This window comes from Alosa sapidissima, chromosome 9, assembly GCF_018492685.1.
Source record: "Alosa sapidissima isolate fAloSap1 chromosome 9, fAloSap1.pri, whole genome shotgun sequence".
NCBI classification, from domain to species: domain Eukaryota; kingdom Metazoa; phylum Chordata; class Actinopteri; order Clupeiformes; family Clupeidae; genus Alosa; species Alosa sapidissima.
The window spans coordinates 27,231,212-27,247,635 of NC_055965.1; the positions used below are offsets into that span (position 1 = coordinate 27,231,212).

The window sequence follows — 16,424 nt, forward strand, 5'->3', positions numbered from 1 at the left end:
GAAGTGGGGTAAGTGATGGCTGTCAATCAACCCTACGGGCTCCTCCCGAACTTTGTTTAGAAACATCATTATATGAACTCTCACTCTCTCACATTCCATTCACTCTCACTACAATTTCATCATCCTATTGTATAGCACACCCTATTGTCCATGTTCCACTACAACACACACACACACGCACACACACGCATGCATGTATCATGTTTATTGTTTATTTGGGATTTTTTCCTTTTTTTTGGGATACTTTTTATTTGGGATACTTTAAATGCAAGCTGCTGACTGCAACCAGGCCTGTTTCACAGACCAAAAATACAGTTGTTCAAAGGAAGGGATGTGACAGTCAGCATGATAGTAAGACCTCTAGTGGCAACTATCAGCATGTACATCATCACAACTCCTCAAGTTATTGAGCATGTATGAGGTGCATGAATGTGTTGAAAACAACACAACTTGCATTGTTTTTTTCACACATCGCTGTGTCCAGGTAGGAACAGCACAGTTTGTGTTGTTTTCTTTTCTATTTGTTACACAATATGGGTTGAAAATAACACAACTTGCCTGTGTGTTTGATGCAGTATTAGAGCAGCTACATTGACAGGATGGCAGGCGAATGTAGACTACAATTTGAAGAGTTGTTTTTATTCTGCAGTTTTACATTTAAGTGAGCCTGGAGTCTCCGGGCCCACAATGCTCGAGGGAGGGAGAGGAGAGACAGACGAGGCTGATGCACATTTTGACTGTGACTGTACAAAACGAGAGAACAGAGCAATGTAAAGACCTTTTGTTAGGTTTTTTTTTTTTGTAAATGTTCCTGCAGTGGGCCGGTATATTGTTCCTCACTAACATTTCTTGCAACTCTTTTTTTGTATTTTCCATGTGCAGACTGTAAATAAAAACAATAAAGTGTTGGGGCAGAGACATTTTTATCTGGAACACCCATTCTGGTAATGGCTTATTTTTTAACTTAATCTATTAAAGCAATACAACAACATATTGTTATTAACAACAAACATCGCCTTTTCACTTTCAATTTAATGATAACAAGCAGAGAATGTCAGTTGTCAACACTGTATGCTGTTAAATATCTACTTTGAAATGCCTGCTTCAGGCTGTGTAATAGTCTAAAAGTGGTAGTAATGACTCAATATAACCCTACACCTTTAATTTGTATGTTTGTATTGGTCAGAATAAAATCCTTGAATAACTTTGAAAGGCTGGTTAATTTTAATATGAAATATGACAATGTTTTCCCTCATTCTATTGTGATGGTCACTTAATCCCTTCATGGCTTTATTTTAGGGATGACCCTGACATAGTTTTCATCACTTGGTAACTGATTAAACAAAATAGTATGACTGATACAGAGAGAACAAAATGTTGATGGGGTGTGTGTGGGGGGGGCTGTCTGAATGATCCATACTGCTACTCACAGATATCAAGTCCAGTTATTTCTTCCTACTCACGTCCAAAGCACACATTGAAATACTAAACTTTGAAATAGTAACATACTCATTTTAGAATCAAAAGTCTTGTATCAAAGAATGACTTTTCTATCACCAGGTAAGTCATTTTAATTTCAATTGGTCCTAACCATTGTTTCTTCTTTCTTTTATTTATTTTTTTTTTTTGAGATATGCCGTTGACTTCAAAACGTCCTAGATTATATGATGATAATTTCAACGCAATTAATGAGGGGGGGGGGGGTGCTGTGCATTGCAAATGCTGTCATTTACTTACAACAGTAGCTGTTATTTCAGTCACAGATATATCTGTATTGACAGGTATGCTGATGATTTGGCTATGTTTGATTACCTCTCCAGTACAAGGACATGTTGTTTCAGGTTAGATGTCACTCTTGCCATTATAATATAATGTATGGAAACCATAAACTCCCATTTTGAATTAATTTGAAATTGCATTTTCTAGATTGTGATCCTGCCGTTTTTATCTTGTTGGGATCCGAAGCGTCAGTTCCTGGCTGGGTCGGGTCATCCGTCACCTTACCCTGTCGTCTTTCTCCTGCCATCAGTGCAGTATCATTTGAGGTGCGCTGGTACCAGCCCAACGGGTTTGACCACCCAGTTCTGCTCTACAAGGACCAGCATATCCAGCAGCAGGCCGCCGACCCTCAGTACACGGGTACTCGAGCGTCTCTGGTTGGGAACCTGGAGAACGGGAACGTCTCCCTGAAACTGGAGAACCTCACTCTGGCAGACAGAGGAGAGTACATGTGCTACGTAGAGAGTGATGTCTGGTACGATATGGCCAAGGTCAACGTAACAGTGAAAGGTAGGTGCCATGTAAAAAAAAGGCTTTAAAAAGGCGTATCTGATATCCCCCTTTGTGTCATTCATACAATATTTCAAGGTTCACGTAACAGTGAAAGGTAGGTGCCATGTAAAAAAAAAGGCGTATCTGATATCCCCCTTTGAGTCATTCATACAGTATTTCAATATTGATACTGCTTACGTTAGCTACTGCTTACATCACCTGTTTTGTAGGTGCCATGTTAAAAAAAGGCTTTAAAAAGGCATATGTGATATCCCCCTTTGAGTCATTCATACAATATTTCAATATTGATACTGCTTACGTTAGCTACTGCTTACATCGCCTGTTTCAATAGTGATACTGCTTACATTAGCTACTGCTTACATGTTTTGTTGCTCTGCTAGTAGTGGGAGATATTCCTGTGATGTCATTTAGTGATGCTGATGAAAGCGGTCAGGTGACTGTTACCTGTGTGTCCGATGGCTGGTCTCCTGAACCCTCTCTCTACTGGGCACTTGGAAATGTACACGTACCATCTAGAAACCATCTCTTCATCACAGGTAAGCATATCTACATATTAGGGCTGTCAAAATAACTGATTAATTTTGATTAATTAATTTGAGAAAAAATAACTGATTAAAAAAAATAAAGCAGATTAATCGATTCCCTATGACCTTTGACCCAGAGCCGTTAGTCAGTAACAATTAGACTGTAAAATGAAGGAGAGAGATGAAAATGTGCTGCTTAGATCATTGATTGGAACATTTACTTTTAAAAAACGCCTGATGGTGTTGATAAAAATAAAGTGTTGATTAAAATAAAGTCCTCTACAATGTCTGCAGCAAGGAATTTGCATATCACCGGTGTCAAAATAGTGTTGACATTGAGGGGAGTGTTCATTTATTTTCATTGTGTCCCCTAGGTTATATCTGTGGCCTGAAATGCCTTGTATGTAAAAAAAAAGTTCTTCCCGAAGCACTTTTGAATTTATTTCCTCAGCATATTAGGTCATATCATAGATTATTATGGCCATTATTTGAACAGTGAAAGTAATAATAAAAGTATTTTTAAAATTGAATGTCACTAATGCTGATTATTCAATGATTCATTTAAATTTAAATATTTAAAAAACTTTCAGCGCAAAAATTATATATGCAATTAATTTAGATTAATTAATCACAGAGTATGTAATTAATTAGATTAATTGTTTTAATCGATTGACAGCCCTACTACATATACAACTATATTAATCATTTCTATGAGAACTGAACATGCATGATCTCCAATGTGCTTGTGGACAAATCCTTCTGTTTTGTTCTGCCTGGGCTTTGCATGAGCAGCCAACATGTGTGCTGTATGTGTAACATTATTATGAATGCAGCTAGTAAGATCATATCATACATAAATACTTTGCTTGAGCAGCCAACATGTGTGCTGTATGTGTAATATTATTATGAATGCAGCTAGTAAGATCATATCATACATAAATACTTGCAATTGTGTTACGCATTGCGTATAACTGGGATATAGCGTTATCCAACTATGTTGCAGCAACCAATGTGGTACGTAATCACAACATTGCCACAACGTAATAGTGTTAGGTGGGATGTGCTTTTACTATTTTAACCACACAGTTCCATCTTTCAGAAAATTATGGTTTGCGTGAGTTATTGGCTACTTGTCTCTTCCTGATTTGTGATCAGATACTGTAGTAATTGTAGAATTAAACTACAAGCAGTGAACAGGTGATGAGCAGACCTTTCCACTATACTGTATGTGTGTATCTCTCAGGTGATGATGGTTTGGTGAGAGTGAGCTCCTGGCTGCTGGTCTCCCCCTCTGAGTCTGAGTGGGTCTCCTGCTCTGTGGGTCTGTCTGATCAGGACAGGAGAGAGAGCAGAATAGCACCACACTCCCACAATTGTGAGTATTTAAAGAGGCCCTAAGGAGATTTGGGGTTTAAGGGGTTATACCGTACTATATACATTGATTTTGCTAAATTTCTTCAGCTATGAGGTTAATACGCGAGGGCAATTAATATGGTATTATATGAAATTTGTTTCTTTTAACATCGCATAAAACTGCCCTGTGGCTTATACACAACGCGGCTAATACAGGAAATGACTGTAATCATGTATTATTTATCTTTCCAGACATGCAAGCTATCAACAATGCGCCCCCGTACCATCACAGATGCAGACCTTTGAGCTGTGCACTAATAGCAAGTTGGACGATCCTTCTCTTCAATCTGGACAGTTTCCTAATATTATTATGATTTTTGATTGGTTTAATACCGTTTTTTGGGGTCTAATCATTAGTTATGAAAATGGTTTTCTGTAGTAGTTCACAACATTTCCCTTGTTCCAGCTCTTTGAGAAGTTTTGCTAGCTTCAAATACAAAATAGTTGTATATTTTTCATAATAGTAAAATTGATCAGTTTCAACATGTTATATGTTGTTTATGTTGTTCATGAGTTGATATTATTTGCACACCATCACATTCTGTTTTCATTTGTATTGTACCTAACATTTTTGGGAATTGGGATACAACCAAAATATAATATGCTATTTGGGTTGCACTCTGTGCTAAGAAAAGCACTGATACCTGCTTGATTTTAGATTATTTTTAGTAGTACTAGCAGCATTTGTAGGCTACTGATTTATTATTTTACTTCTTTGGTCTAGTTTTGTTAACTGATTACTTCTGTATTACCGGTATTATTGTTTTATTTCCTCTGCTTGTTTTGTTTTGTCTTAATGTACAGCACTTTGGTCAACTGCTGTTGTATAATAAAAGTGTCGTTTAAATAACTTGGGTGCCTCACTTGCATCTAACACATTGTTTTCTTTTTTTCTTAATTTGTGTAGCATTTTCATTGACTCTTTATTGCTTTTTAATGTCATCAAAATGTATGAATTTCACCATTAAATGACTTTGAATCAGTAAAAGTGTAGCCTATTCACTTTCAAAACATCAAATTCAATTCATGCAATTCACTATAGCAACAACACTGATGACTGATTGAAACTGATGACTGCTTTTCAGTGGTATATTCTATTCATTTTATAATTCAGACTTCTTGGTTGTATCAACTATTTGACATCTTGAACCTAACCTACTTATCTGCCTGTTCTTCCGCTGAATGACAATGGTCCTCTCTTTGTACTCATTGCATGCTGAAGGCCATTGGACCAGCCAGTGCTAACCAACTGAAACACTGTCTCTTTTTCACACTCAGGACCCTGAAAGACAAGTGTAATAAAAGTGAAATTGAATATCAAAAACACATGATGTCATTGTTATGAGATTGGACCAGAAATATAATAATAATATATATATATATATATATATATATATATATATATATATATATATATATATATATATATATATATATATATATATAAATATAATGTAATCTAATATAAGATAATACATTTTATTATTATTATTATTATTATTATTATTATTATTACTACTACAACTGGCTACAACACCCGTACCAAATATGGGTCCAAGTACTGGGGACTCAAGTCTAGCCCAGGTAATTTCCCGATCCCACCCTGTCTCTCTTCTACTCACTTCCTGTCAGTATCTCACTGTCCTATCAAAAATAAAGGCAAAAGGCCACAAAAACAAATATTTCATTAAAAAAAAAACATCTTGCTGGGGGTTCTCTAGTTTGGAATTCTTTGAAAGGTGTCACTATTGTTGATGCTCTGAAATAGAGAGTCTAACAGCTTTTTTGGTAATTAACTTCTCTCACTGCAACAAAGAATACTTTTTTGTACATTTGTCAGCAGAGGAACTGGTTTCATTCCTCTCCAGAGCTACATTTTCCTCCTACAATTACAAACTGTTCTTGCTGCCTACAATTCCATACCTGCTTGTCCTTGCTGGGTTTGCCTTGGCTATTGTCTGAGCTGTGTAGGCCTTTACTTGTACTCTGCCCATGTGTGTGTGTCCTTCCCTCTGTTGGCCTGTAGGTGGGGATGTGGAGCTCTTAGCTGTGGGCTAATAAGGAGGACTGTATATGAAGAGTTTGGTTCCAAAACGCTATATCTCCATTTTTTAAAACTTTAAAAAGTCATGTTATTTAATTATGTATTTCAGGTAATATCAATTAACTTGCTGTTTTGTTGTTTTGATTAAGTAAAGATATATCAAATACCCATAACCTATTACAGTTCTACTGAAATTACTTGAAAATGATTCATGAAAATTCACTAAGAATGGTGGCTATAGCGTTTTGGAACCAAACTCTATACATATACAGTGCTGTGCATAAGTTAAAGGAATTAAAAATAGCTCCACCATTCACCATACCCATTTCAGTTAGCCTATAGCTGGTTTGATTTGCATTGAGAGATGATCTTATGGAAAGTACCCCATGCCAATATCTAGGTACAGTATGGCGAAGGGTATGTGATGATGTGGGGCTATTTTAATTGTTTTTATTCCAAAGGCCAACGCAACTTCATTAGGATGCATAGTATCCTGGATCCATGAAATAACTGGCCTTTAAAAATAAAATTCTGCCTGCCTCTATGGGAATTTAGCATAGGGGTGTGCTTACTTATGCCCCCTGTATTTTAAGGAAGAACATTTATTCATTTATGATACATTATTCATTCACAAAGAAAATTGGTGTCCTTAAAGGTTGGATTTATCCTCATTTTTTTTAAATGAAGGTGTTAAGATCAATTTCCAAAAGATGATTTTGTATTATTCTTTTTAGTCAACTTTAGCATGGGTATCTGTATACACAGACAAAATATGCCATTAGTCACTGATTTATAACTAGAATGGATGATTCAATCAGATGATTCAGGTATGTTATTTTGTATGTTTATTATAACATCATCTGAAATTGCTACAGTTTTCATAGACATTGGATTCACAATGATGCAGCAGCAAGGGGTTCTTTTTCACATTTCTGTGCTGCAACTGACCTTGAAAAAATGCCTGTGGCATCGCCTGATGAACAAAGAGTTAACTATTCTTGAAACAGATGACAAAACATGATAAAAAAAAAAGATACACTGAGAAAAAAAATGAAAATGTCTGAATACCTACTGGGTAAAGTAAATTCACTCTCTCAGGACAGAATACAATTGTACTGTTTTTAAGGGACCATTTTCACATCAACAGATCTCCCAATTATTGCTTTATCTAGGTAAGTCGACCAAGGTAGTTAAACTATAAGTGTTTTCACTGTTTTACATATTGATTTGATTACCACATTTTAAAGTCCTTTCTGATGATTACTATTTAACCCTTAAAGGTGTAGGTTTTTGAACATTCTAAGTTCCGCAACAATTGAAGGTTCTAAAATTCTATGTTGAATTCAATGAACCCAGATATTCTTTAGAATGTTCATTTCTCAACATTCCCGTCACACCGGTGTGACGGCACTCCTTTAAGGGTTAATTATTTACAGTCATGTCGCTGACTAGGAAACAGCAGTGCTTAGGGGGTGACTGGTTTGTTACATTTAGTATATGATACTCAGACTTTTCCATATATGTTATTATTTCACTGAAATATACAGAGTGTAGATAACATAATTATGAAGTGAACCCTTTAACAGGACTGCTGACATGGCTATGTGTGATTGTCTCTACTCAACATGGACAACAAGCTCATGCAAGTTTAGAAAATGATTCAGATTTTATGTTTGAGCAGAAATACTCCCTCTTAACAAATCTGTGCATAAAAAAAAAAAAATCTGTTTTGTTAGATTCAGGCATCTTTTCCCTGATTGCTCCTGATAATCCCTTTTCTTCCTGGGTTGGGACCTCGGCCATTTTGCCCTGTCAACTGTCTCCTGCCATCAGTGCAGTATCATAAGAGGTGCGCTGGTATCGTCTCAATGAGTATGACACCCCAGTTTTGCTGTATAAAGACCACCACATCCAGGACCATCCTAGCAACCCTCAATACAAGGGCAGGGTGTCCCTAAATGAGAACCTTGAGAATGGGAACGTTTCCCTGAAACTGGAGAACCTCACAGTGGCAGACAGTGGAGAGTACAGGTGCCATGTTATAAGTGACAAGTGGTATGAGGACACAAATGTTCACCTAACAGTAAAGGGTATTTTAACATATTCCAACTCATTAACTCATTAAATTAACAACTTTATAACAAGTATATATTTTAAGTTTGATTATGCCTGTCTTTATTACGGTCACAGCAATGGGATCCATTCCAGTGATGTCAGTAAGTATGTCAGCAAGGGAACAGGTGAATGTGACATGTGTATCAGGTGGCTGGTCCCCTGAACCCACTCTAATCTGGGCATCTGAAGACAGAAGCATAATAGGTAGAAATGAAGATAATCTCTTCACCAAAAGTAAGTGCACTATTAGTAAGAAAACATAATGGTAATGACTATCTGGATTTGGGTTATTTCTCAAATATCCCAAATTCTTGCTTCTATAACTTCCCTCAAACATTCCAGAAGGTGCTGATGGTTTGGTGAGCGTGAGCTCCTGGCTGCTGGTCTCCCCCTCTGAGTCTGAGTGGGTCTCGTGCTCTGTGGGTTTGTCTGATCAAGACAGGAGAGAGAGCAAAGTCATACCACACGTCCACTCTGGTGAGTGCAGAGAGGAAATCTTGTCAACCACATTGGTGGACCATGCAGCGCAATCTAGTCCACAGCTTTTTTTTTTTGTTGTTGTTGCAAAAGACGAAGAATGATATATATTGAAAAATGCAAATATTTCTGAAGTGGAAAAAATGTCAATACTAGTGTTATATTTACCAAACACTACTAATGTTATCGGTACATAAAATATGGTTTTAATGTTGAGCCCAAAGCCCAGCGTGTTGAGTGTGGCGTCATCTGGAGACAAGACACTCAACTCTGGCTGGTAAGCCAGTTGACTACTTCAAAAGAAAATGGACTTCAGCTACAACTCAATACAGCTTCAATACTCATTTTAATGATAAGACAGTAAGATAACCTAAATCTCATACTCTGCTGTCCTCAATTTCTTTCTAAGATCTGCAGCAGACAATGACCAATGGAATCATCCTAACAGTTAATCTGGCTCCGACCATGTTGATAGCAGTCTCACATCTGTGTTTTGTTGTCTGGCTATACAAAAGAAAAGGTAACAGTTATGGTGAAACAGTTATGGCCACAATTAGTTTTGCTCTCTTAAAAATGTCACACTTTGATTGAATTAAAAAAAATATGGCTGTTCATGTGTAGGCATGACATCAAGACTTTATACAAACAATTGATGTTTAATGTTATTATTTTTCACTGATAGATAGGCAGTTAGCTGAAGTCACCACATCGATGACAGAAACAATTGCTCTCAATCGACTACTTTCTCCAACAAGTGAGACTGAGTTTAGGACATTGTACTTTTTCACTTTTTCATGTATAAATAGTTGTAAATTTAAGTATTTTTATGGTATTATGGCACCTTTATCCTCACTAGATGATCAACCAGATGTCACCACACAACCTTCAGTTCCTGAATCATCTGTCCATGATCCTGGATCTGAGGAAGGTGAGTTTTCCGCCAGCTGGGGCAAAACCAAAATAATCCCACCTGGTTATGTAAGTCGTTGCAGACTACAGTGCAATGCTCTCACTCATTTGGAATGTATCTACTCCTCACCTATATCCTTGGGTTGACAGTTGCAATGGCCCATTTAGCCTCATAAGTGAAGTAAAATAAGTATAAGTAGGGAAATTTGGTCTCTGCATTTATCCCAATCCATGAATTAGTGAAACACACTCAGCACACAGTGAGGTGAAGCACACACTAATCCCAGCGCAGTGAGCTGCCTGCAACAACAGCAGCACTCGGGGAACAGTGAGGGGTTAGGTGCCTTGCTCAAGGGCACTTCAGCAATGCCTACTGGTCGGGGTTCGAACCGGCAACCCTCCGGTTACAAGTCCGAAGCGCTAACTAGGCCACGGCTGCCTCTAAATAAAGTAGTTAATTGTGACATTGTGTGCTTATATTGCCAGTTGCAGAATACTACTGTAGCTAACAGATTTCTTTTGTTTTGTCCATAATTAAAGTAGCTAAAGACATAGGGCCCAGGTTATAAAATGGGCAAAATGTTGAAAACTTTCCATGAGTAGGCTACACTGTTTAATAAAAAGGTCTCTTAGGAAGCCTACAAGCTTTAACATCTAGTGGAAGCAGCTACACCAGACAAAAACAAAAACCCTGGCTCAAAGTTTGTTTCTCATTCACTCTTCTCATCGTATATATGTGATTTCTCATTCACTCTTCTCATCACATGTGATTTCTCATTCAAATTCACTTCACCATAGAGGGCTCACTCATTTCAGATTCCCTGCCTTGACATAGCCTCAGCAGCAGAACAACCTTTATGACATGGAGATATCAGACGTGGAGCCCTCTATGGTGAAGTGAATTTGAATAAACCAATCGCATGCACCTGGTTTCGAAGAGAAACCAGAAATAACATTTCCAATAATTTCCCATTATAAATTACATAATATTTGCACCTTCCTTACTTGTGAAGCTCACATATTTCTAATGATTTCACACAGTTTTTAGATGTGAAATGTAATACAACATTGCCACCTAGCGTTCAGAAATCACATGTGACTGGTTTATGGTGGCTACAATGATAAAGAGATTAAAAATAAAATTGCACTGAAAATTGCTTTAAAGTAAATATACAGTGTACATGTTTTGGCTCAAATTGTCTGCTAATACAAATTCTACTACCTGAACAATCGCTGACCTTACCTTTAAATGTAAAAATATTTTCCAATGAGTCTACTTTTTAAAATGACAACCTCTCTTTCTCTCTTTTAGGTTAATAACAATGCATGCGTATTTGACAGTTAATGTCAAACTTACATATGAGGTATAGAATAAGGTTTGTCTGATTTATCCTGATGTTCTACGAACAGTCACCACACTACTAGTTCCCAATGCTGAATCGTATCAACATAAGAGTGACATGACACTGTCATGAATGTGTCATAAACAAATAAACATAAATAAACGTTTATGATATAACACATTATGTTTATGATATAACACTGTCATTAAGTGTCATTAGGTTTTTATCATAACAATTACTCTTAAGTTGATACTGTTAAGTGAAAGTGTTACCTATCTCTCATCTGGTGGCATACGTCATTCAGACTAATTTTGAAATGTATCTCTCCCTGGCATACATATATCTTTGCAGGAATACTGTCCATATTAGTTGACACTTGTAATGTTTATCTAATATAAGATAATACATTTTATTATTATTATTATTATTATTATTATTATTATTATTATTATTATTATTATTATGTTTATCCATGTCGTGGTGTAACAAAAAAGCAGATTACTGTGACGTTATCATTTTTCTTCCATATGTGCGCGTTGTAGGTGCTAAATATTGCCAGTATTAGCAGAGTTCTACTGAACAGATCTCAGTTGTTTTGTTGATATGGAAGTAACTAAAAACATCCTATAGGGCCCAGGTTAAAAATGCTAAATACTTTAAAAATCTACTTTGGATGTTTCAATACAGAGTCTACTTATAGCATACACGTACATATTTGTGAACACTTTAGCCCCTATTTTGCACTCTGGTGCATGGCGTAAAACTCATTTCCCACCCAGCACAAAGTTTATTTTCTTATTTTGCACGTCTGTTTTTTAAACAATGCACCCAGGTGTGGTATTTAACAACCTAGGGAGTGGCCTAATGCATTGTCTAAAAATCGCTATTGTACACTACCTAAAACGCATTTTGCCACTGACCAAGAGAAACCTGGTCAGAAGTCTATGGTGAGTTGTCTATATGTTATTTTAAGAGCGCTTTGTCAACAGTCATATTTACGGGTGCACAACACACCATCCTTCTATCATCCATGAACGTGCACCAGCACACGTCCATGCAAAACATTACAAATTACACGATTACAATGGGAAACATAATTAGAATAAAGATATTACGAAATACTGTACATCTCATGATGAGTAGTTATTCCCCATCATTTGCAAATTGATAATGATGGTTAAAAGTGATTAGGGGAGAGGCGAGAGACACGTATGGAGCACAGCTGAAGACGCACTGTCACAAGATATAAGCAACTAATAAATAAACATTGTTTTTTTTCAGTATTTTGAACAATATCAGGGTAAGTGTTGCTTTTTCCAGCCTATATTTTCGATGGTAACCCATTGTCAGTCAATAGTGAAAGTAACTTACCGTGTATAATTGTTTTGTCTTTGACTGACACCACAGTGCATTTAGTTTCACTTTGCCAAAGAGGCAAGATACAGTAGCTTACCACATAACAGTGACCAGAGACCTGTAAATGTACACTGATGCGTAAATTCTGCTTGCATGCTCACTGAAAATGAACGTCAGATCTTCCATGTGAGGACCCTACAAACATTTTAATGATATTTTATTTTTGAGGGCTTTTGATATCTGGGATTATTGCCCTACAGTAAAATTAACTATTATTAGCCTAATAAGACCTACTACTATATTTAACATGACATCAAGGTTGTATGAGGTGGAAAACTGAACTCTAATGTGCTGTGTTGTGGTTCTATTCTACAAGATTCTCAAGAAAACTCATCGCAACACCATTTCAGCCACAAAGGAGTTGATCAAAAGCCCGATGTCATAGAAATTCCAGGTACGCAGTTTTCACTTGTTGGTAAACACTCCCTCACTCCCCGACGCCTCCCAGACGACTCCTTTGCACTTTGGGGGCAGCCGTGGCCCACTGGTTAGCACTCTGGACTTGTAACCGGAGGGTTGCCGGTTCGAGCCCCGACCAGTGGGCCGCGGCTGAAGTGCCCTTGAGCAACGCACCTAACCACTCACTGCTCCCCGAGCGCCGCTGTTGATGCAGGCAGCTCACTTCCCCCGGGATTAGTGTGTGCTTCACCTCACTGTGTGTACACTGTGTGCTATTTGTGTTTCACTAATTCACCAATTGGGTTAAATGCAGAGACCAAATTTCCCTCACGGGATCAAAAAAGTATTTATACTTATACTTACTTATACTTAATTACTAATTTTGGAGAGGAAAATATATTTTCCATAGTACAATTTTTCTTTTTTGTATATCACACAGTGTGGAGTATGTTACCAATGATGAATGGTAAGATCTTCCCAACCTTACAGGTATGAACGCATACTAGGTACTGCAATAATGTTGAATCCATTAATTGATGCAAAATTGTATTTGGTTTCTCTAGAAAGGCTTATTCTGGATCCAGATACACTTCCTCCTTTTCTGACACTAAATGCCAGTGGTAAAGTTCTAAGTCGCCCACAAATGATGAGGAGGGTTTTCCTCATGCTCTTTGTAAGGAGAGATTCAATTCAGGAAAGCACAGATGGGAAATAATGGTGGATGGTAGCTGGTGCATAGGGGTGTGCAGTGTGAGATCACAGAGAAAACGTGGAGTCCCTTTAACCCCACAGAATGGGTTCTGTAATAATAAGGCCAGAACTATGCATTGCCTGTTATTATCATAATTCATGTCCTATTGCCTCCTAATTTACCAGCAATAATCAGTAGGAAGTAATTCACGAGTGATAACTGGGACAATATCTGACTAACAAATATGTTAGTTACTGGCTAATTAATGATGAATATGGGTGTGTTAATTTAAAGTGTTACCGAAATCAATATAAATGCTACAATTTCTGATAAATGACAGGAGGCTGTGGATTTCACATGTGCCTTTCTTCATAGACCTTCAGGTATTAACTAAAAGGAAGTCCAGTGGTGTCATTAGTATGATTGCTTCTATTTCAAAAAAAGAGTTTTTTTGTGCAGTAAATGATAGCTTCAGCGAAAGTTCTACTAGGAAGACTCGTAGTGTAGCTTACTCCTCCCATGCTTACACGGAGCCAATCTTAGCGTTGCCTACTTTCGGGAAAGCCCTGCAATCTGATCATTCACTCATTCAATCAGCGCTAGCCTATAGGAATTCAGTGGGCTCTTTAAATACGTACCACCTAACACTGCTTCTGCTTCTCAGTATGCTGACTTTGACGTCCTAGCTCAGGCTTCCGCGTGGACCTGGGCTCTCTGCATTTTTACATTCGCCCCTTCTGCCCTCAGTGGCGTTACTTGTTACAATCCTACCGCGCTCGTTTGGTGCGCTGTTCAGACCTGTGGGTCCTTCAGTCAGGGCCACTGCATGTCGCTTCATCGCTAATCTCTGCCTATCGGAGCCAGTCACGCTCACGCTGTTGCAGCCTTCAATTCACGATAGCCTACTGCCGGGTCGCCGTCCTCGCGCAACTCTGTTGCAGGCCCATGTCGTTTTCGGCAACAATTTCTCAAGCTTCAGCGTCTGGTTGGTAAGGTTATCGTGCTCTCTTCCCAAGCTCCTCGAGCTGGGCTACACTCTACCCACTGTCATGCAACCTGCTTGCCAACGATATTCGGCGGGCAGCAAACAAACTGACTTGTCTGACACGGTTTAACTTTCACTTAAGCCTCCTTACATAATTCCTTTGATTTTATAATCCTTGCGATTTGTGCTGTAAATTGCTGGCCTGCACCACGCTGCCGTTGAACCCAACCCTGTATTAAGACCTGTTTAATTGATGTTCTACACTCACTGTGGTTATCTCGATGTCTACCTTGGTTGAGCGTCGTCAAACCAGTTGTCTTTTTGTGTAGCCTCTTAATTTGCCTCGCTGCTCGTTGGGCTGCATAGGCTTTAGGCTAGGCTACTCGTCTGCTGGACCTTCGGTTCAGGTATCACTCCTTGTGCATGGCTGCGGGAAGCCAGTTCATCGTTGCATTCGTTTAACCATCTGGGATTGCGTCCCATACCTTCTGGTAGGAAGTCTACACGGCCTTCCTCGGGTGATTCTCTGCATGCACTTGCCGTTGCTCAAACTACTCTCAGCTACCGCTGATCTGTGATGTCCCAGGTATGCCGTGACGTCCCCGACGTTCTCAGCTATCTGGGTTCTCAATTTTGGGGGGTCTTACACCAAAGCTCGAACCAAAATGACGGCACGCCGGCCCATGGTCATCAATTGCCAGTATGTCACACAAGCTATTATCTAGGCAATAATAGGTGTTTTCTTTTCAATGCCCGTATTATGTCAGTGTTCATGAGCTGACACCACAGTGTGGGCTCATGCCCACATGGTTGAGCTTTTAATTAAGAAGCTGTGTCATTTGTGTATGTAACATATCCTTCTAGCGTCTTTTGTATGTTTAAAATGTCTTTTCTGATTCCGTATCGTGTATTGGGTTCCTAGGAATTCTATGGCAGGCCTCACTTTGCTCACTGCCCACCAGTGGGTCGCTTCAGCACTCCATATATTGGTTTTAATGGTTACCGGCTGTTCATGATTATGTCGGCAATTTTACATTTTGCTAGTTGTGGTTCAAATGGTGGCCTATGCTGGAAGTTCGTTGATCACGACTACCAACGTAGCCGTTGGCTGGTTGTTTTACCGATGACTATGCTACATGTCGCCTGTCTAACCACTCCTTCCTTCTCGCAGGTCAAACGGAGCGGTACATCATCACTGGCAGACTCAAGTCTCCTTCAGGCCAACGCCACGCCCTTCATGCACTCTCTTTAGACACAACGGGTCTCTGCGTGTCCACGTGATTTCAGCCCATCTAGTCATGCCATCAGTCACATTGATTGCTGACTCGAATTGCCGTTTTAGCAGGATCCTCTGCAAATGTGTACTCTAATTTCCATTCTCCTATTTTGCCTTGGCTGTTTTGTTTTTGGCAGATATGCTCACCCGAAGTGATCGCGCCAGGGAGGACGTGCAAGTTCCTTTTACATTCTCCTCCCAATCCTTAATTGCTAACCCCTGCAGGTGCATCATGCCTCCCCTCTTCCGTTGAGGGGATGCAGTTCGTCAATGGAGAAGCAGTTCCACATATCACACTAACATCTACTTTCTTACAGGGATGGCAGTGCCGGTTCACAGAATCACGCAATCGTGTGGATCATGTTTCCAGTTCATACTGGAGGGGGGTCATCCCTCCGTCTTCACAAATCTCCCGAAGGCCAGCGCTTTCGAGGATATCTCCTCTTGTAGCACGGCTTAAAACTAGCCTTCCTAATCCCAGCACTTATCACCTGTCTAGAACTGACTCTTGACTGTGTAAAACCGGCACTCACTGATGCA

The 16,424-nt window shown here is 38.8% G+C and overlaps 2 protein-coding genes across 3 annotated transcripts in view; both read left to right on the forward strand.

Moving 5' to 3' along the window:
* LOC121719390 (NACHT, LRR and PYD domains-containing protein 12-like) overlaps positions 1–16,424 on the forward strand; it is a 705,660-nt gene that overhangs the window by 31,297 nt on the left and 657,939 nt on the right. The gene's annotated exons all lie outside the window — the stretch shown is intronic.
* Positions 1,411–5,203, forward strand: LOC121719576 (butyrophilin subfamily 1 member A1-like). Of its 2 annotated transcripts, XM_042105328.1 has the most exons (6): positions 1,411–1,560; positions 1,782–1,841; positions 1,927–2,289; positions 2,673–2,828; positions 4,060–4,191; positions 4,422–5,203. In XM_042105328.1, the coding sequence occupies exons 1-6, from the start codon at positions 1,542–1,544 to the stop codon at positions 4,541–4,543; spliced, it is 852 nt and encodes a 283-aa protein (XP_041961262.1). In that variant the 5' UTR covers positions 1,411–1,541; the 3' UTR covers positions 4,544–5,203. The 2 variants fall into 2 exon arrangements, with proteins under 2 accessions (XP_041961262.1, XP_041961264.1); XM_042105330.1 differs by lacking the exon at positions 1,782–1,841 and having other exon boundaries at positions 1,432–1,560.

Coding starts and splice junctions, on each gene's coding strand:
- LOC121719576 (XM_042105328.1), top strand. Junction 1,842..1,926: donor ACAAGGACATGTTGTTTCAG/GTTAGATGTCAC, acceptor TGCATTTTCTAG/ATTGTGATCCTGCCGTTTTT. Junction 2,290..2,672: donor GGTCAACGTAACAGTGAAAG/GTAGGTGCCATG, acceptor TTGCTCTGCTAG/TAGTGGGAGATATTCCTGTG.